This window comes from Sander lucioperca, chromosome 2, assembly GCF_008315115.2.
Source record: "Sander lucioperca isolate FBNREF2018 chromosome 2, SLUC_FBN_1.2, whole genome shotgun sequence".
Lineage (NCBI taxonomy): Eukaryota > Metazoa > Chordata > Actinopteri > Perciformes > Percidae > Sander > Sander lucioperca.
The window spans coordinates 49,124,988-49,147,155 of record NC_050174.1 but is presented as its reverse complement, the minus strand read 5'-3'; the positions used below and the strand labels follow the sequence as shown (position 1 = coordinate 49,147,155).

Below are 22,168 nucleotides of genomic sequence, written 5' to 3'. Positions count from 1 at the left end.
GGTTCATACGTTTAGAAAAAACCTGGAAAAGTTATGAAATTTAAAAAATGCAAATTCCAGGCCTGGAAAGGTTTTGGAAACATAAAAAGATGCACAAAAGTTTTGGAAAAGTCATGGATTCTTTTTTTTTACACAGCATAATAATATGTGATTAATAAATGTATTTCACGTTGTCCTAACCTCACCGTTCTATTCATGGAGCGATATTACGACCCCCACTATGAACCACATAAATCATTCATTTGATTGTTAAACCTCTGAGGGTAAACATTAACACAGATTTTTATTCTTATTGTATAATGTCGACTGACATTTTCAGGAATACATAGTCATGGACATTTGCCTAAAAGTCATGGAAAAGTATTGGTTAAAATTAGGGCTGTCAATCGATTAAAAAATGTAATCTAATTAATTACATACTCTGTGATTAATTAATCGAAATTAATCCCATACATAATTAACGGTGCCTGAACCTTTTTAAGAAAGTAAAAAAAGAAAAGAAAAAAAAAAAAAAAAAAAGGGTAATGAACAACAGTTGGTGACATTAAAGAACGGCTTATTTATTGCTAAGGCCATATGGTCAAAATTAAATGATTTAATAATAATGTATAACAATAACTGATTTCACTAGTAAATTGTTGTTGAACGACAAAAACAACCACCAGATGGGAAAAGGACATTTACAATAACTTCAAAGGCACCACGAGGCTGTAGTTTACCAGTTTCATTGAACGCACCGTCTGTTTTGTTTTTCCAACGGCTAAAACACAGTCAAACTTAACACCGTTTAGTGTTAGCTGTTAGCTGATGTTCAGCTCCCACTTGAGGTCCTGGGAGATGGTAGTTCCCAGGAAGAGGAAAGACTCCACAGTGTCAATTGTGGAGCCACAGAGGGTGATGGGGGCAGGTGGGGCTGGGTTCTTTCTGAAGTCCACAACCATCTCCACTGTCTTTAGAGCGTTGAGCTCTAGGTTGTTTTGCTTGCACCAGGTCACCAGGTGGTCAGCCTCCCACCTGTAGGCGGACTCGTCTCCATCAGAGATGAGTTCGATGAGGGAGGTGTCGTCCGCAAACTTCAGAAGCTTGACGGACTGGTGACTGGAAGTGCAGCTGTTGGTGTACAGGGAGAAGAGCAGAGGAGAAAGAACGCAGCCCTGGGGGGATCCGGTGCTGATGGTCTGTGAGTCGGAGACGTGTTTCCCTAGCTTCACATGCTGCTTCCTGTCAGACAGGAAGTCAGTGATCCACCTGCAGGTGGAGTCAGGCACACCAAGCTGGGAGAGTTTCTGCTGAAGCAGAGCCGGGATGATGGTGTTAAAGGCAGAGCTGAAGTCCACAAACAGGATCCTGGCGTAGGTTCCTGCGGAGTCCAAGTGCCGGAGGATGTAGTGGAGGGCCAGGTTGACTGCATCGTCTACAGACCTATTGGCTCTGTAGGCAAACTGCAGGGAGTCCAGGAGGGGGTCGGTGAGGTCTTTGAGGTGTGAAAGCACAAGGCGCTCAAAGGACTTCATAACCACAGAGGTCAGGGCGACGGGTCTGAAGTCATTAAGTCCTGTGGTCCTTGGCTTCTTGGGGTCAGGGATTATGGTTGAGGTCTTGAAGCAGGCTGGCACGTGACATGTCTCCAGTGAGGTGTTAAAAATGTCTGTGAACACTGGAGACAGATGGTCAGCGCAGTGCTTCAAGCTGGATGGGGAGACAGCATCCGGTCCAGCAGCTTTCCTGAGATTCTGTCTCCTAAAGAGTCTGTTGACGTCCCTCTCGTGAATGGAGAGAGTCGTCACTGAGGTGGGAGGGGGGGTGGAGGGGACCTTTAAGGAGGGCATTGGTGGGGGGGCCCAGGACCCTGCTGAGGTGGGCGAGGTGGAGGTGATGCACAGTGGCTGTAGCTGTAGGGAGGTGTCGTGGGGGATGGTGTCAGGACTGTCCTTTAGTCTTTCAAATCGACAGTAGAACTCGTTCAGGTCGTTGGCTAGGTGTCGGTCATTGAAGGAGTGGGGGGTTTTAGGCTTGAAGTTGGTGATCTGCCTAAGTCCTTTCCAGACAGTCGCAGAGTCATTAGCTGAGAACTGGTGTTGGAGCTTCTCAGAGTACCGATGTTTAGCCTCCTTCGCTGCCTTGCTAAAGTCATTGTTGTAACTCACCCTGGTGCTTGATGGAACACAGCAGTCCTCACAGAAGCTGATGTATGACGTCACAGCCTCTGTGTACTCATCCAGACTGTTGGTAGCAGTCCTGAACACATCCCAGTCAGTACAATCCAAACACGACTGGAGATCCTCCACAGCCTCACTGGTCCACTTCCTTGATGTCCTCGCTACAGGTTTGCAGAGCTTTAGTTTCTGCCTGTAGGCGGGGATCAGGTGGACCATGACGTGGTCAGAGTGTCCCAATGCAGCACGGGGGACGGTGTGATAAGCGTCCCTGACTGTGGTGTAACAGTGACCCAGAATGTTCTCCTCTCTGGTCGGGCATTTAATATGTTGTCTATATTTAGAGAGTTCATGAGTGAGGTTCCCTTTATTAAAGTCACCAAGGACAATAACTAGGGAGTCCGGGTTGGTCCGCTCCACACACAGTATCTGGTCGCGAGCATGCGCTGCGAGTCCTGCACGTTGGCCTGCGGTGAGATGTAAACACCGACCAGAATGAATGAATGGAACTCACGGGGTGAATAAAAAGGCTTACAGTTTATGGTGAAATACTCCAGGTCAGGAGAACAATACTGCTGGATCACTGTCACGTCGTTGCACCAACCGCTGTTGATGTAGAAACAGATTCCTCCACCTTTAGTTTTGCCGGAGAGGTCCGTGTCTCTGTCCGCTCTGAAAAGCTGGAAGCCTGCCAGCTGCAGCGCAGAGTCTGGGAGCGCACGTTAGAGAGGAATATTCCAGGTAACGGTGTGCGTGATCCTCGTTAGCGGAGACGCACCAGCGCACCGGCCCGTTTCCCTCTCCTCCGGCATTTCGCTGCGTGAGCAAAGGTGAGCGCACCTTTGACCAGAATGTCCAAAATTTCCAGTGAAGGGAGAAGAAAAGTGGGAAATAAGTCTGATGGTGTTGTTGCCCTGAAGTTCACGAGCTCTTCACTTGTGAATGAGATACGGGTACCATCGCAAGAAACAAAGTTAAAACACAAAACAAAACAAAACAGAGCGCTCCAACACACCGTGTCGCCATTCTGCGGCGCCATCTTGGAACATTTGCGCATGCGGGTCATTTCAAAACCACAAACAGTTCACACTGGAATCTGATATAGGCCACATTTTAAAAGGTCATGTGAACAGCCAAACAAAAAATCGGATCTGAGCAAAAAAATCAGAATTAGGCATTAAGGCTTGCGGTGTGACCGTAGCCTTAGGAACAACAACACAGTTGCTTGGCGGTAGTTCTCTGTGCAAATTTGAAATGAACTAATGCGGCTCACTATAGACTGTATGAGATATAAAACGAAAGTGAGCTCAAACTCCACTCTATCAGTGTTTTGGTAAGCCTGCACCTGCGGCTTCGAGGGACACTGCACCAGACCTTAACGTTACAGTAGTCTCGCTTTTGCCAGACTATCTACATGCTGCGGAGCGGAGGAAGGTCTGGCTAGTCACACAGCATTCTGGGATGGGAGAAAAATGTGCTCTGGTTTATTGGCATTTCTTTAAACCAATCACAATCGTCATGGGCGGTACTAAGCACCGGATGGAGCCGCTGTAAAATAGCTGTGCAAGAAAAAACTGTTTTGCAGGAATATGGCTTCTCACCTGTGTGGATTCTCAGGTGTTTCTGAAATGCTGATTTATACTTAAAGTTTTGTGTTCTGTTCTTTTCTCCAATAACAGTAGTATCCTATTTCTTTTGTTGTCTGTCCCTGCAGAGCTCCCACAGCAACATGTCTGTAAGGAGGAGGAGGTTCTCTCAGACCAGCAGCTCTGTATTCAGGAGAGGAACTCCAGTCTGGACCAAGAGGACCCAGAGCCTCCACAGATTAAAGAGGAACAGGAGGAACTGTGCCCCAGTCAGGAGGGAGAGCAGCTTGTACTGAAGCAGGAGACTGATACCTTTATGTTGACTCCTACTTATGAGGACACTCTAAGTGCAGCAGAGAAAGAGTCTGTAGCCAACATGCCAGTTATAACCTCTGTGGTATCAGAAGCAAACAGTGACCACCAGCTCCTCTCTCACAACTCTCATGAAGCTGAGAGCCAAGATCAGAAAGGAGGCGAGCATGGAGACTCAGCATCAACTAGAAATGCAGAGCCAGAACCAAAGAAGAGACGACGCAAGAGCAGAAGTCACAGCAACAACGTAGACAACACTAACGTGACAGAGATTCACCCTAATACTCAAACAGGTAAAAAGTCTTTCATATGTGACACATGTGGGAGAGACTTTAAGTATAATTCATATTTGCAGAGACACCTGAGAAACCACACAGGTGAGAAGTATTTATCTTGTGAAACATGTGGAATAGGTTTAATAAGTAAAACTCACTTGGAAATCCACATGAGAACCCACACAGGTGAGAAGCCATACGTTTGTAAGGCCTGCGGGAAAAGATTCTGTCATCTTTCAGCATTTAATAGGCACATGAATATCCACACAGGTGAGAAGCCATATTCTTGCAAAACATGTGGAAAAGAATTTGGACGTAGTGATGAACATAGGAACCATATGAGAATCCACACAGGTGAGAAGCCGTATTCTTGCAAAACGTGGAAAACATTTCAGACAGAGTTGTACCTTGTTGGTCCACATGAGAATCCACACGGGTGAAAAGCCGTATGGTTGCATCACCTCCGGGAAAAGATTCTATGAGAGTACAGCTTTAAAAAAGCATATGACAATCCACACAGTAAAGGTGCAACGATGAATCGATTAATCAATTAGTTGTCAACTATTAAATTAATCGCCAACTATTTTGATAATCGATTAATTGTTTGAGTCATTTTTTTATTAAAAAAAAATAAGATTTCTCTGATTCCAGCTTGTTAAATGTGAATATCTTCTAGTTTCTTCTCTCTTTTGTGACAGTAAACTGAAGATCTTTGAGTTTTGGACAGAACAAGACATGTGAGGACGTCCTCTTAGGCTTTGGGAAACACTGATCCACATTTTTCACCATGTTTTGACATTTTTATAGATCAAACAACTAATCGATTAATCGAGAAAATAATCGACAGATTAATCGACTATGAAAATAATCGTTAGTTGCAGCCCTACCACACAGATGAAAAGCCTTTTTCCTGCAAAAGTGCGGAAAGATTTCAGACTTAATAGTACCTTGCGGAAACACGTGAGAAGAGCCCACAAAGGTTAGGAGCCGTACGTTTGCAAGACCGGCGGGAAAATATTCTGTCATGCTTCAGGTTTAATACAGCATATGAGAACTCAAAGAGGATAGACACTAATCAACTATCTGTGGCCACTGCAGTCTTGAATGTTTTTATTTTTATCAGGCTGTTTTGGAGAGTGTAATCAGCTCTGGAAATCTTCCTGTATCATTAAAATAAAAGTTACAGGTTATTTGTTAAAGAAGGTTCATCATAATCTTGAGTGTCTCTTTGACCAGTGCGTACTTGAACATGTAAAGATAATCCTCTGTGATCCATCCCATGTTCTGTACTCTGTGTGTGAACTGTTTCCATCAGGCAGACGATACACAGCTCAGCGGTTCAAATTGAATCGGTTTAAGAACTCCTTTGTTTCTGTATCGGTTGGAATTTTAAACAGGAGCCTAAGATAAGCTGAGGTTAGAGGCTGTACTGCAGTACAAAACCACAAACTGATTAATGCCTCAGGGTGGGTATTTTTGTATTATTTGTATATTTTGCTGGTGTTGTGTGCCCATGTGTGTTGACGGGTCTAAGTAAAAATTTCCCCATGGGGACAATAAAGTATCTATCAAAACAATTTCCAGTTAAGTTTTTATTGCTAAACGCTGTCGTTGATTAGAATGCATCTGTTCACAGACAAGTTTACCCAAATTTATTCATGTTACGTTTAGTAACGTTTATTCATGTCATGCTAGAAAAATAGCTGCAGTTTCCCCAACATAATTATGTTTTTCTTGATTCAATCTGTATTGGTAGCTGGATGACCAGTTAGCTAGTGAGCCAGCAAGCTAACATTAGCGGCTAACGTTAGCAGGTTTTACCACACTATCACAGTATATTTCACATGCCAATGTCACCTTTTGGATTTTACCGGGCGGACGGGGTTTGTTGTAACGCTAGCTAGCTACTCAACGTGGCTGAGAGACGGGTGTGGGTGGGGATTGCAGGGGGAATCTCAGTGATGGCGATGATGTTCGATGCCTGTTGTGCGGCAGCAGAACATCTACCAGCTGCCCGATCTCCCCCTTCACTTTTCTGTAATCTTAACTATTCGTTTTGGTGCTTAACACACCTGTTGTCGGGTTAATTTAGCTAGCTAACTGTAAAGACAGCTAAACGCGAAAGGGGGAGAAATTCGGCAGGGAGGAGATTTTCGGTACAAACACCGTTAGCGTTTACGGAGACGTAGCTAGCTAGATAACATTATGGATGGCCGATGTTGTGACTAGGATGCCTGGGTCTGATATTCTCTGTTTCCCGACGCTTCATTAAACTGCCGTTAGCGTCGTAAGCACCGGCTGGGGCTAACGGTAACTAGCTATTGCTACATGTCCTGGCTGTTGTCAGCTATCATTCCGAATGATGTCTGTTTGTGCCGGGGGAGTGACGCAGGCAGAGCGGAGTATGCTAGCTGGCTAAATTAGCATTAGATTAATCGTCTATCTATACAGCTAACATTGACGTTACTGGGGAACTTATTCGTGGGTTAGCGCAGTGCTGCTTTTATCCATGGTCAAAACAGTCATACTACTAATAACTTGATGAGCGTGTTGAACGATGTTGTAACCCTATGATGTTATCCACCAAGCATTAGCTAGCATTAATGTTAGCTACTTGTCAACCAGCACATACATTGTAGTAACATTAAGCTGGATTAATATAGATATGTATCAATAAATAAGGTTTCTGCTGTATTACTGTGTTGCAAAGTGGCATGTAATTAATCACAAAATGATGCATTTTGGCAGAAAAAGCAGTGTTACCAGTATTTTTTTCTGTGACATTGTATGATTTACAATTACTCTCGAACGTATCATCTGGGTGCCGTGTTTTGACGGAAGTTACGAGTAACTAGATGGTGAAAGGTTATGACGCCACTGACGGGCGACTAAATGAAACGTAGAGTATACATTATCTAAATGAGTGCAACAGGACATGTAACATGTATCTATAGTACAGAACAGCATGTTTAGGATCCCCAAAACGCTTCCAAAAATGAACAATGATCCAACAAACAAGGTGAATAAGAATTTACTTTAGATAGCCCTAGTCTTATATGATTTAACAGGAGTTAGAAGGAAACAGTGTTGAGATTAATAATAACATGTAACTTACTGTATGGGTCATATTATAGTATTACGGGTATTTTATCTGCTGAACGGTTAACATTTGGCATAAAAAAACAGATTTAATTGACAAAACACATCATGGCTACCCTTTCCTGTCATTTGTTTTGAATTCAACGAGCAATTTGTTATATTTTAGCAGAATACTAAGCAGCAGAAAGGCAGAACTGAGTATATTTTATTATGTTTATTTATCGCAAGTAATATCATTATCGTGATATTCAACAACATTAATGCATATCGCATATTTTCCTCATATCATGCAGAATTAATAACCACCCTGAAATTGTGTCAGATGCCGCATAGTGTCACAATATTTTCATCTGTTAGTCTAATTTGTTTAATATGTAAATAGTTATTACTTTCTTAATTATCTGATGTTATGTAGTCATTGTTTTCACCTTCATTTGACTAGTTTATTACTGAACCCAGCCATCACGCGCTGCACGTCACATCCTGCACCCGCCACCACCGCAAGTAAATTCTCAACCAGTGGGAAACACTGTAAGCCATATTCTTGCAAAACGTGGAAAAGATTTTGGACATAATAGTGGCTTGTCGGTCCACATGAGAGCCCACACTGGTGAGAAGCCATACGTTTGCAAGATCTGCTGGAAAAGATTCTACATCGCTTAAGGTTTAACGAAGCATATGAGAACCGACAGAGGATAAAATCTAATTTCGATTCCTGGATTTTTGATTATAAAGTTCTAGTGGTTCATGGTCAAAACCCAAACCCACAGAAGATTATTACTTCTGTTATTAACAGTATTTCTTTGAAACATTTGTAATCTCCCAAATCAAGGGAGAATGTGAGTTTCTCAGGACGTGCACGGTAATTGCTGTAAAGTAATGATGTGAACTTGTGGTTATTGGTTTTGCCAAATGTCTATTAATAAAGTATCTCAGAATCACTTTTAGTTTAAAGTTGAACAAGGATTTAAATCCATGTACCTCGAGTAGTATTTGATATTTCTATAGGAAGCCTCCTGCACATCTTTGCAAGGAGTCAGTGTAGTGGCGATTTGTCCTCAGATTGAAAAAAACTAACTAAAAACTCAAAGTCAAACAGCCAATGAGGCACCGAAGGAGTGAATCTTACCCAGAGATAAAAATGTTCATTGTCCAAACAGAGGTGGGTTTAGAATTATTTTCATTTATCTTTTCAGATATTTTTAAGTTAGAATCCAACCTGCAGCAATTTCCTGCATGTCTTCCTCCTCCCTCTCCTCTTTCATTTCTAGATTCTCCTAATAATTAAACGCAGAAATGCCCAAAAACTAATCTTAAAAGAAAGAATCAAAATTATTATGTTGTATAAGGGAATACAATTTCTTATAGGATTTTTTTTTTTTTTTTTTAAATGTATAGGAATCATAAATGATGTATTGGAACTAAACAAAAAAAGATTTCCGATAGGACTGTGAAAATCCTAAAAGATCAAAAACTTAGGAAAGAAAATCTCCCTCACGTTTACCGTCGGACCTTAATCAGTGTGACCCCCAGCGGAAGTAAACAACAGCGCTGCCCGTAGCGTTAGCTGCATGCTGCTGTTGACTGAGCTGAAGACGGTATTGTAGCCGTAGAGCAGATGGTTCTTTCAGCTGGAACTAAGCAACAATGTCTTCAGTTGAGTGTTTGAGAGAGTTTGTCACCGAGCGGCTAACTGCTGCTGCTGAAGAAATATTCCGAGTTGTTGAAAAAACTATCGTCGAGTACGAGGAAGAGATCGCTCGGCAGCGCAGACTGTTGGATGTCGTTTGGAAACCAGAAATCAAGTTACACAGGATAGGTGAGTTTACCCGCTGCTGTCGGAACCATGGTTAGAACCACAGATGTCTGGCTTTACGATACATTCATGTTTATTGAGACAGCAGAATAACGACAAATTGAAAATGAAGTTGTATGTGGTTCCGAAATATAAGCAAGAGTTTTAAAGTTTGAAAGATATAGACTCGAACTTCCGTGATGAATAACTCATCAGGGAAACGTTATTAAATCCCAAATGACGCATCTTTCATACCGTAGTAATTAGACAAATAGCTCCAACCTCATCTCCATCCTCCGACCTGGACAGATAACAACGGTCTGTGGCTGTGGAGAGCTTAGGGACCGTCTACAAAGTACAACAGCGAAGAGAGATACAACAAAAATATACAATAGCTTCATTATTGTTATTTTTTTAAATCAAACTTTGTTCAGAAACATGGATATATAGCAGGTAAACCACATCTTATGTAGGCCTACATCTTTTGAGCCTTCAATCACTAACAAGCTAGGTAAGTCAAAGTCAAGAAAATATAACCAAAACAAAAGCAAAAAAGATTCAGATTTATATTTGGTAAATCTTACCGGGATATTGGCTTTCAGCTCCAGAAAGTTTGGCCTGTTTTTTTTCAATGTTTTTTCAATTTATGTATATAAATGTTAAAATAATGACTACATCGATACTTGATACTCTGAACCTAAACTTCTATGACTTTTCAATCAAAAATAAATTCCAATAGGTGTTTGACTATATGAAGTATTGTCACCAAAATTCATCACACTAGGCTACTTTGGGGGGGGGGATCACAATTTTGAGAATTTTTTATTGAGGAAAATATTAAATAGTCAAATTATTTTAATTAATTAATTTATTTTATTTTAAGTCTCCATAACTACTTTATAACTGGTCTCCTGCTGGTTGTACTACAACAGTACTTTACTTACCCGTTCTCACTCCAAACTAGTAAAAAACAGACGTTTGGGCAGAGGCTGTAAGCGTCAGAAGCCTCTTTCCGACCAAGTAGTTACAGGAACGTAGTTCTAGGAACATTCCACTTCTAAACAGTTCTGCTAACTACTCTCCCCCAAAACCGGTTTTGCCATTTGTATTCACACTGGCCAAGTGGCCATAGGGACTGACCTTTTGTTATTATAATCTCAGCCAACTAACCACCACTATGCGGAAAAGACCCTGCCCTGAAGTAGGAGCTGAAAGAGTTACAGGAACTGCGGCCAGAGGAACTTAATAATCCCCAAATTGGTCCAGTCGCAACAGGAGAAAAAAGGCTTCTAGGAACCTTATGTTCTAGGAACTGCAAAAATCCCTCCGGTTGGAAAGCGGCTAGATAGGACGTAAAAATCCCCCTTCAGCGTGTGTAGAACGCACTGGGGAGAGCAGCAGCTACACGGCGTTTGAAGATGACGTATCACTAAGACCGACTATGGTAGAGAGTAGTAAGAAAGCCCGAAAACCGCATAGAGAGGTTGGTTGGGGGGGTGGATTAGGGTTGTGCCAATGGACGATATGGTGGCTCTCCATCGTGATGTCGGTCAGCCATCACGATGGAGAGCCACCATCGTGATGCCACACCCCCACCATGTCAGATACATGCTAATCCTTAAGTGGAAGCTCCTTTTTGTTCCATTACGTGCAACCTATTTGTGAAAAAGTCCACTATAGAACGCTATCACACTTTCCTTTCTCCCCTCATTGGACTAAGTTTGTGGACACTACGGTGTGCGTGCATCAATAAGTAAGTCTGATGTCCTGTGGGTACGGGACGATGTTATGTAGGATTTATGAATGTACGTTAGCAACAGCAGGCTAATTCACGATGGTGCTATTTTATGTGTGAGCTAATATTGCGCATTTGTTCATGTGTACTGCAAAAGTTATGTTTCTGTTTATGACAGTCCAATATGACAGTCAGTTGAAATAAACCTTGTGTTGTAAGAAAACTTGTTTTATTTGTTATAAATCTATTTTGATGTGTTTTCCCATAACTTTGGTAATTTTACATATGTTTAAAAATATTAATATCGCAATATTCATTATTGATATCGCAATATCACATTTTTTCAATATCGTGCACCCCTAGTCGATTTACAGAGGGCATTTAAATGTCTGATCGTTTCTATGTTAACTGTTAAGAGATATAGTAAAATAAAAAGTACACGATGGGAGTGAGAACATGTTGCATATGCACAGTAGCATGGCTCCCAGTACCAGCGCAATGTTTTCCACACATAGACTAATTTGTGGCGGTGCGCCACAGAATCAACACCGGCCGCCACATATTGCGTTTCGTTATTATTAATTTTTTTTTAATGCTATTTAAAACGCAGCGTATTAGTTCAACTCAAAGTTGTAGTTTAAAACGAAATCTGCTCAGATGAGATCTTAATGAGTGCAACAGGACAGACATGACAAGAATTAGGAGGAAACAGTGTTGAGATTACATGTACATGTAACTTTCTGGATGGATTATAGTACAGTAGTATGGGTATATTTTATCTGCCGAACCGTTAGGCCTACATTTGGCAAAACAAATTGATTTAATTGACAGATCACATCATGGCTACACTTTCCTGTCATTTGTTTTAATTTCAAAGAGCAATTTGTTGTATTTTAGCAGAATACGAATCAGGAGAAAGACAGAAATGAGTAGATTTGAATCAGTTTATCGCAAGTAATCTTTTATCATTATCTTGATATTCAACTATGTTGGGGCATATTGCATATTTTCCTCATATCGTGCCGCCCTAATAAATACCCTGAAATTTTTTTTACAGCTATCACATGCCGCGCTGTCACATCCTGCGCCACCCACCACCACAAGTAAATTCTCAACCAGTGGGAAACACTGCAGTGTATTAAAACCACTCAGGGTTTTATTATTATTATTCTTCTGTAGGGGTGTGACGAGACACTCAGCTCACGAGACGAGACGAGATTGGGTTCACGAGACAAGATTTTAACACTATTTTAAACAAAACTTCAATTAAGAAAAAATTGTCTTTACTCAGAGAACTAAGGTTACAAGTAACCAAGCATTTCACTCCTTCCTTGTTCATTATAAACAAGGAAGGAGGCTGCTCTTGCTTTGATTTTTGACGATTTTAAGACAAGGGGAGCACATTTCTCTTTGTTTTATATCATTAAAAGTAAAGTTAGGTTTTGCATTCTGCTTCTGACTCATTTAAAAACAGACAGAGGAAGCGAGTGATGTGCGCCACACTGAACTGCACGCTGCAGTCCGTGTTTTTGTTGGCCGAGAGTGAGAGAGAGAGATAGACAGCGGCCGTACCCTCTAACGTTCTAACGCTGGGTTTTACCGGCAGCTTGGTACAATTACAACTCCGCTACCGCTCGGCAAAAGTGAACCTCAGAGTCAACTTTGGCGAACGCGCGGAGTATCTTCAATGCTGATTTAGAGATCCAAGCCAGACTCCTCTTCAAAGCCAGATGTATCATAAGACCAACAAGGTCAGACTCCGCCTACTGGTGGCTGCTCTGGACTTGTGACTGATATCGCGAGAAAATTTTTACCTCGACAAGAAGTCTCATCACATTTTAATCTCACGAGATCTCGTGGGACGAGGTCGGAGGTACAGAATGGCACACATACATCAAACATCAAAAATAAAACATATCAACCAGAGGGTGGCGATATAATCAAAGTCAAGGCGTTTTGGCCACACGTCTAAGTCAAGTCCCAGCTGTAACAGTCCTTCCTTTTCAGCTGCATAAGTGCAAGTGATGAGCCAGAAGGCTTGACACGCTAACCCTCAACACCAATCAGTGTTGAGGGTTAGCGTGTCAGATGTCTCCAAGAGAGATAGAGAGAACAAGTGTTCTGTTCTTTTCTCCAATAACAGTAGTATAATATTTCTTTTGTTGTCTGTCCCTCCAGAGCTCCCACAGCAACATGTCTGTAAGGAGGAGGAGGTTCTCTCTGACCAGCAGCTCTGTATTCAGGAGAAGAACTCCAGTCTGGACCAAGAGGACCCAGAGCCTCCACAGATTAAAGAGGAACAGGAGGAACTGTGCCCCAGTCAGGAGGGAGAGCAGCTTGTACTGAAGCAGGAGACTGATACCTTTATGTTGACTCCTACTTATGAGGAAAGTGACCACAGTGAAGGTCAGACTCTGAACTTCAATCCTGATGATGACTCTCTAAGTGCAGCAGAGAAAGAGTCTGTAGCCAACATGCCAGTTATAACCTCTGTGGTATCAGAAGCAAACAGTGACCACCAGCTCCTCTCTCACAACTCTCATGAAGCTGAGAGCCAAGATCAGAAAGGAGGCAAGCATGGAGACTCAGGATCAACTAGAAATGCAGAGCCAGAACCAAAGAAGAGACGACGCAAGAGCAGAAGTCACAGCAACAATGTAGACAACACTAACATGTCAGAGATTCACCCTAATACTCAAACAAGTAAAAAGTCTTTCATATGTGACAAATGTGGGAAAGACTTTAAGTGTAATTCAGCATTGCAGACACACCTGATAGTCCACACAGGTGAGAAGCCGTATTCTTGTGAAACATGTGGAAAAGTTTTTGGACGAAATGGTACCTTGTTGGTCCACATGAGAGTCCACACAGGTGAGAAGCCATATTCTTGTACATCATGTGAAAAAGGGTTTGGGCGTAGTAGTGACTTATTGATCCACATGAGAACACACACAGGTGAGAAGCCTTATTCTTGCAAATCATGTGGAAAAGATTTCAGACGTAAACATCACCTGGAAATCCACATGAGAATCCACACAGGTGAGAAGCCGTACGTTTGCAAGACCTGCAGGAAAAGATTCTGTGACGGTTCAGGTTTAACGAAGCATATGAGAACCCACAGAGGATAAAATCTAATCTAATATTGATCCTTTGAATTTTGATTATAAAGTTCTATTGGTTCATAGTCAAAACTGACAAGAATCCTCAGAAGTGAGGAGCAACATTGAAATGAAATCGAGATGAAATTGTTGTGCAGACTTTCAGCTTTAATTTGAGGGTAAAAAGCTGTTTCATGAGCAGCTGTGGGCTATATTCCCTCATTATTTAATCATCAATTAGGGACCGTTCGGTATTTATGGAATGGACCACCGGAGGAAAATTTCAGGTGTGGCATTTTCATTTGGAAGCTGTTGCTGCGAATCCAGAACATGCAGTCAAAGGAGCTCTCAATGCAAGTAAAGCAGGCCATCCTTAGGCTGCGAAAAAAAGAACAAATCTATCAGAGAGATAGCAGAAACATTAGGAGTGGCCAAATCAACAGTTTGGTACATTCTGAGAAAAAAGGAACTCACCGGTGAGCTCAGCAATACAAAACGGCCCGAACGTCCACGGAAGACAACAGTAGTTGATAATCGCAGGATCCTTTCCATGATAAAGAAGAACCCCTTCACAACATCTAGTGAAGTGAAGTAGACTCTCCAGGAAGTAGGCGTATCATTATCCAAGTCTACCATAAAGAGAAGACTTCACGAGAGCAAATACAGAGGGTTCACCACAAGGTGCAAACCATTCATAAACCTCAAGAATAGAAAAGCCAGATTACAGTTTGCCAGAAGACATCTAAAAAAGCCAGCACAGGTTTGGAACAGCATTCTTTGGACTGTTGAAACTAAGATCAACCTGTACCAGAATGATGGGAAGAGAAAAGTATGGAGAAGGCTGGGAGGTATGGGATGGCTGTTGATCCAAAGCACACCACATCACCTATAAAACATGGTTGAGGCAGTATAATGGAATGAGCATGCATGGCTGCCAGTGGCATTGGGTCACTAGTGTTTCTTGATGATATGACAGAAGATGGAAGCAGCCGCATGAATTCTGAAGTCTATAGGAACATTCTGTCTGTTCATATTCAGCCAAATTCAACAAAGTTGCTTGGACGGCGCTTCACAGTACAGATGTACAATGACCCAAAACATACTGCAAAAGCAATCCAGGAGTTTTTCAAGGCAAAGAAGTGGAATATTCTACAATGGCCGTGTCAATCACCTGATCTCAATCCGATCAAGCATGCATTCCACTTGCTTAAGACAAAACTTAGTTTTTTACGATCGCTTTGACAATTTTTTCAATACTTTTAACAACTTTCCTAAACTCTTAACGCACCAACACACCTACAACACACAATTGACAAAACAGTTAATTTCGTGCTCAAAATCACACATTGAAAACTAAACTCCAACACTAATTTCCAAAATACAATAATATACTAACACAACACACTAAGTCTACCAAAACACTGCAAACATGTCCCAAAATCAAATAATTCTTCCAAAACACTAACATTTGTTCTCTTCCAACAGGAACATTTAGTCAGTCATAGCCCAATGTCATAAAAACACTAATATCAGGTGGCAATTACAGAAACTGCATTATTTTATATGTGTCAGGTCTGCTCCTTATACAATAGACACTATATTGTATTGATTATAGATTATGATTTGCACTGCAGTTTTGTTTGAAGCCTCTCTAAATTTTTGTTTTGGTGGGTTTAGTAAATGCATGCATTTTGTTTCCTTTGCTGCAGAAATTCAATACAAAAGATGAATGACCCATCTCAGCTTTATAGAATGTACGGTTTATAAAAAAAGAGAAGACAGAGACAGAATTGTTGCAGTAAAGGCTCTATTTGCAACAGGACAAAAAATATGTCATGAGACAATACAAAATATTCAAACAAAATATGCCACAGAAAAAGAAAATAGTCATCTTCTAATCTGCCCGGTCTTCTGCATTTGGTCACATATTCTCATCCACATCACACCTGATATCTTCTCTGGCAAGGCATCTTGGGAAGAATCTTTTGGCATGCCTTATCCACCCCTGGCAGTGTTCAGCTGTGATGTCTTGGCATGCTGCATCCAGGAGGGACATTTGGTCCTGTGGACGATGGTCAAAAACCCTCCATCTCCAGGCTGAGAAAAACTCCTCAATGGGGTTGAGGAAAGGGGAGTAAGGGGCAAGGACAAGGGACATTATCCTCGGATGGGAGTAAAACCAGGCTGTGACTGCACGGGAATGGTGGAATGCCACATTGTCTCATGTGATCACATATATTGGCAAGTGGTCTCCCACCTGTCCCCTCTCTGCCTTTGGCACCTGTCTTTCATACAGGTCTTCTAAAAACAGGATAAGGCGGTCGGAGTCGTAGGGGCCAATCTCACATTTATACAGGAGTGGACCGTTGTTGGAGATTGCAGCGCACATGGTGATGTTGGCTCCTCTCTGGCCCGGCACGGTAACTGTGGCCCTTTTGCCAATTATGTTTCTTCCGCGCCAACGCGTTTTCGCCAAGTTAAAGCCAGCCTCATCAATGTAGATCATTTCATGTGGGACTTGATTGGTCTCCAACACCGTGACTCTCTGAACGTAATCAGACATGGTGTGTGTAAATGCTTTGCTGTATACCTTCTGTATGTCCTACTGTACTTCAGGTTTATAGAATAGTTTACTGCAAAACACACTATGTATAGTACAGTAATGACTGTATTGCATAACCTTACCTGGATGTATTGGCAACGGAGTTCTTTAATGCGCTCACTGTTCCTTTCAAAAGGAACTTTGTAAAGTTGTTTCATTCTGACTCTGTTTAGCCAGAGTCCGAGAAATGGATGTAATGTTGATTGCTGCAATGTTCCCAAAGACAAGGTTGTCCTCTACAACTCTGGACTGAATGCCCTTCAGTTTTATTTCATTGTCAGCAATCACCATGTTGACAATAGCAAGTTCCTGTTCTTCATTTAGGAGCTTTCCTCTGCCCCCCTGAGGGAGGTAGACGTTGAATCCTTAGAGAGACAAAATACAGTTACATGTTAGGACCGGAGGCATACTGTCACTGTAATACATGGTAAAATGATTTAACCTTTGCAGTAGGAGGAGCCCTTAGACAATATCCTACCTGTTGGTTTCTCAAAAAGTCCGGACAATGGATGCCACTGTGTCCCGGCTGAGATTTGGCTGTACTCGTTCACCAGCCTTTCTGTATGATAGCCCATGGTTTATGACCTGGTCTATGATAGTAGCTCTTATTTCATCAGTTACCCTAGCTCTGGCCCTTCTTTGAGCACCACCATGCATTCTGACTCCTCTACCTTGTCCTCGTCCAGGCATTCCTCTCCCTTGCCCTTGTCCCACTCCTCTCCCTTACCCTTGTCCCACTCCTCTCCCTTGTCCTAGCACTCATCTTCCTCTCCCTCGTGCAGGCATTTACTTACTTTGTTTGTGTTGCTCTATATTGTTCCTTTTCCACACAAGATCAGCCAAAATAGGTCCTCTTTTATGTTCTACCATATGGTCATGCGATTGAAAGAACCTCAACAGCTGAGTGTTTCCTAGATGGGAATCAGCTGTGATTGATTTATTTGCATAGCTTCAATCAGCTGTTTCTCAGTAGCAATGGAATAAAATGCAGCGGATATTTGTGTTTCAATTTACAATATGAACAGCTGTTCACTGTGACTTTAGCCTATAAGTTAGGTTTAGAACATGATGGTATCTGTTCTGACATACAGTGTGAAAGCATTTGCAAATTGGTCAGTAAAAATCCATTGTTTTGGTCTTGGTTGAGCTTGTGTGTAAAAGAAGTTCAAGCATTTTAAATTTGTGTTAACTGTATGCATTTTGTGTCAAAGCAACAACAAATGTGTTAAATGTATAGCCTACACAGACGGATGTTGTGCTAACTGTGTTAAGAGTTTAGGAAAGTTGGTAAAAGTTTTGAAAGAATTGTCATAGCAATCATAAAAAACTGTATGGCAGAAAGACCCGCAAACAAACAGCTGATGACAGCTGCAGTCAAGGCCTGGCAAAGCATCACAAAGGAGGAAACCCAACGTTTGGTGATGTCTATGGGTTCCAGACTTCCGGCAGTCATCGCCTGCAAAGGATTCTCAACAAAGTATTAAGAATGAACATTTTATTTATGATTATATTAATTTGTCCAATTACTGTAGGTCCCTTGAAATAAGGGGACTATGTATGAACATGTGTGTAATTCCTAAACCCGTCCAACTTTTTTGATGTAAATACCCTCAAAATAAAGCTGAAAGGCTGCACTACAATTTCATCTCGATTTCTTTTCAAATCCATCCATTGTGTTAGCGCACAGGGCCAAAATTATGAAAATTGTGTCACTGTCCAAATATTTCTGTACTTCACTGTAGTAGTAGAATTGTTAACCAAACCAACCTAAACATTTACAATTCAACAAGTATAACAAAATAACAGTATCCACTTTTATATAGTGAATACTTACGCAATTGGAACAGATAGATAGATAGCACTTTATTGTCAACAGCATCCTCAGTGCATACTTCGGGAATTGATCAATGGGGTACGTGAGCTCATCCGACAGGACTTCGGGGGGACCTCAGACCAAAACGGTTCTGAACCAGTGGTGAAGAGTTTTAAACACGTAATCCTTTTGTTCATTAACCCTGACAACAGTGGTTCCCAAACTGGAGGTTTATAACACATCAACAACTGGTCCTTATATTTAATAAATACATATTTGTTCAGTCATAGGTTTTGTAAAAACATCGGAGTAGACAGCACCTATTGTGTGTTTTCATGTTTGGTTCAGGAGATATGATGCAAAATACATAATCTGGTTACAGCGGAAAGATAAATGGCCATCACAAAACATTTTTGCCATGGCTCCATTTCTGAAAATGTTTAGGACCCCAAACTGTACAAGTCTACCAATTCAATGCTTTTATGAAAAAGTGAACATATCACCTGGACTATTGAGTTTATTCCTGTACTGTGTGGGACAAATCTGTTTAACTCATCAGATTTTAATTTTTGATTTTACAATAATTAAAGCCTCTGTCCTGTTTGACAGGTCCTGAAACATCCCCTGCTTTTTTTTTTTTTTTTACATAAAATAAATGGGACCAAACTAGCGATTGAGACCATAAAGTCATGATAATGTTCACTGAGTAATAAATTAAGTGAGAAGGAGGGTCATTTTCTCATAAACTACGCACAAAAAGTAAGGAAATTTGTGTTTGGTATATTATTTCTTTGTTGTAACAATGATTATTGCCAATAAATTGTATTCAATTGGAAAGCCTGATTATTTCCATTTTAAATGGTGCCACATTTGTAAGGAACATGCATTTGTGGGATGAGCAGCAGAACTGAGTATGTGATGAAAAATTTGCCAAATTGTCTCTGACCATGCCAAACTGCTGTTGCTATTGACTCTTGTTTTGGGTTTTGGTTCTGGTACCCCCAGGTGCTGACAATCAGGAGCCTTTTTGTGCGTAGTTTATAAAACAGATTTGAGCCAAAATAGTGGCTTGTTGGTCCAATTGAGAACCCACACAGGTGAGAAGCTGTACATTTACAAGAACTTTTATACTTGGATATATTCTGTGCTATACACTTCTCTACACCCTTCTGTTCTGGTAATTGCTCAGAAACCCCCTGTATATTGTAAATATATCTAGGAAAGCCTTCTAAATCTTCTAAATGCCCTAGGTCTCTGTTTTACCTGTGGGTGAATGTGGACCTCCAGGAACTGCTGTTCATCAGCATGTATGAAAGTACATAGAAAATCTACAAACTTTCCCTTAAATTAATATTGCCAGCTAGTGCTAGCGCTAGCTCGTTTAGTTGGCAAGGTGCTACCGATTTCTGAACAAGACATACTTTTTCGGAGACAAAAATTGTTCCAATTAACTTTGATGAAGTGAAACCCCAGTGAGAGGGTCAAAGTTTAAGTTGAAAACATGTACAGCACCCAAAAACAAGGTCAGGTCTATTTTAATGTACACAGTGCCATGGTTAGCATTGCTAAGCGTGCATTCACATTTCCTGTGCCCGCCGTCAGACGGTGTAGCCAAAACACAGGTCTTTCCAATAATTTTAAATGATGGTGCAGCGGGGGCAGCAGTAGGGGAAGACGGAAAGAAAAAAACCGCGACGGGCTTTGGTGGAAAGTTGAGACAGACTCAACTTCTAGAGAAATGCTACCCCGCGTCATGCTGCGGTGGCCTATCATGTAAGCAGAGATCAGACTTGTCAGTCCGTTTTGAGGCAGTGTGAGAACAGGAAACATCACTGCCTCTATCGCTGCCACAAGAACATTTTGAAGCACTATGAGGGTAAAAAAACAAACACAAGCACTGAACTGCCGAGGAGTTTGTGTGGCAGCTGACTGTTTATCAAACAACGAAGCACAGCCCGTCCTTCTCTTTCTTTCTCTGTGAAATGAAGCTGCATTGTGCGGTCTAGTCTAAACGCAGCCTAAGCCTCTGTCCTGATTGACAGGTGGCTGTTTAGCCATGCCCTAAATCATCCCCTGCTTTATCGTCTATTTCTAAATAAATAGAACCATCATTTACTAAATGAACATCATGCTGCTGTATTGAAGAAGACTTGAAACTAGAGATTGAGAACATAAACTCATTATGAAAAGGTTGTAATTTAATTGAGAAGTAGGGTAATTTTCTCTTATACTCTTATAGATCAGACTTATTTTTGGAGCCAGTGGCGTTGCCCCCTGCTGAAAATTAGATAGAATGCCGCTTTAATGAGCTTCAGCATTGGCTTAGCTTTTTAGCACCCCAAAGCTCCATTCATTATTTTTTACAGTCTCAAGAATATGGTCTCAAGAAAAAGAAGAGAACAAGTGTTCTGTTCTTTTCTCCAATAACAGTCCTATCTTATTTCTTTTGCTGTCTGTCCCTCCAGAGCTCCCACAGCAATATGTCTGTAAGGAGGAGGAGGTTCTCTCTGACCAGCAGCTCAACATGCCAGTTATAACCTCTGTGGTATCAGAAGCAAACAGTGACCACCAGCTCCTCTCTCACAACTCTCATGAAGCTGAGAGCCAAGATCAGAAAGGAGACAAGCATGGAGACTCAGGATCAACTAGAAATGCAGAGCCAGAACCAAAGAAGAGACGACGCAAGAGCAGAAGTCACAGCAACAATGTAGACAACACTAACATGTCAGAGATTCACCCTAATACTCAAACAGGTAAAAAGTCTTTAATAAGTGACACACGTGGGAAAGATGTTAAGTGTAATTCAGCATTGCAGAGACACCTGATAGTTTACACAGGTGAGAAACCATATTCTTGCAAAACATGTGGAAAAGATTTCAGACGTAAACATCACCTGGACTATTGAGTTGATTCCTGTACTGTGTGGGACAAATCTGTTTAACTCATCAGATTTTAATTTTTGATTTTACAATAATTAAAGCCTCTGTCCTGTTTGACAGGTCCTGAAACATCCCCTGCTTTTTTTTTTTTTTTTTTACATAAAATAAATGGGACCAAACTAGCGATTGAGACCATAAAGTCATGATAATGTTCACTGAGTAATAAATTAAGTGAGAAGGAGGGCCATTTTCTCATAAACTACGCACAAAAAGTAAGGAAATTTGTGTTTGGTATATTATTTCTTTGTTTTAACAATGATTATTGCCAATAAATTTTATTCAATTGGAAAGCCTGATTATTTCCATTTTAAATGGTGCCACATTTGTAAGGAACATGCATTTGTGGGATGAGCAGCAGAACTGAGTATGTGATGAAAAATTTGCCAAATTGTCTCTGACCATGCCAAACTGCTGTTGCTATTGACTCTTGTTTTGGGTTTTGGTTCTGGTACCCCCAGGTGCTGACAATCAGGAGCCTTTTTGTGCGTAGTTTATAAAACAGATTTGAGCCAAAATAGTGGCTTGTTGGTCCAATTGAGAACCCACACAGGTGAGAAGCTGTACATTTACAAGAACTTTTATACTTGGATATATTCTGTGCTATACACTTCTCTACACCCTTCTGTTCTGGTAATTGCTCAGAAACCCCCTGTATATTGTAAATATATCTAGGAAAGCCTTCTAAATCTTCTAAATGCCCTAGGTCTCTGTTATACCTGTGGGTGAATGTGGACCTCCAGGAACTGCTGTTCATCACC

General features: G+C 41.3%; 2 protein-coding genes and 1 long non-coding RNA gene across 14 annotated transcripts in view; 2 read left to right on the top strand and 1 right to left on the bottom strand.

The window, feature by feature from the left end:
• The window catches only part of LOC116056993 (scavenger receptor cysteine-rich type 1 protein M160-like), a 1,012,348-nt gene that overhangs the window by 256,350 nt on the left and 733,830 nt on the right, over nt 1-22,168 (top strand). The gene's annotated exons all lie outside the window — the stretch shown is intronic.
• Nucleotides 1-22,168, top strand: part of LOC116058664 (zinc finger protein 37-like) — a 65,051-nt gene that overhangs the window by 20,699 nt on the left and 22,184 nt on the right. For 3 of the 6 annotated variants that reach the window (XM_035999061.1, XM_035999059.1, XM_035999060.1), the window contains exons 5-7: nt 3,871-3,910; nt 4,178-4,347; nt 13,137-13,246. In XM_035999061.1, the coding sequence (XP_035854954.1) occupies nt 3,871-3,910; nt 4,178-4,347; nt 13,137-13,246 (320 nt within the window). Of the gene's footprint in view, nt 1-3,870; nt 3,987-4,177; nt 4,432-13,136; nt 13,247-13,913; nt 14,167-22,168 lie in introns of those variants that run through there. The other 3 variants (XM_035999062.1, XM_035999064.1, XM_035999065.1) reach the window with 3 other exon arrangements.
• On the bottom strand, nt 13,326-21,099 carry LOC118494632. Its single transcript, XR_004896758.1, has 2 exons — nt 21,010-21,099; nt 13,326-13,446 (listed from the first exon to the last, which is right to left on the bottom strand). It is a non-coding gene; the product is annotated as an uncharacterized LOC118494632 (long non-coding RNA).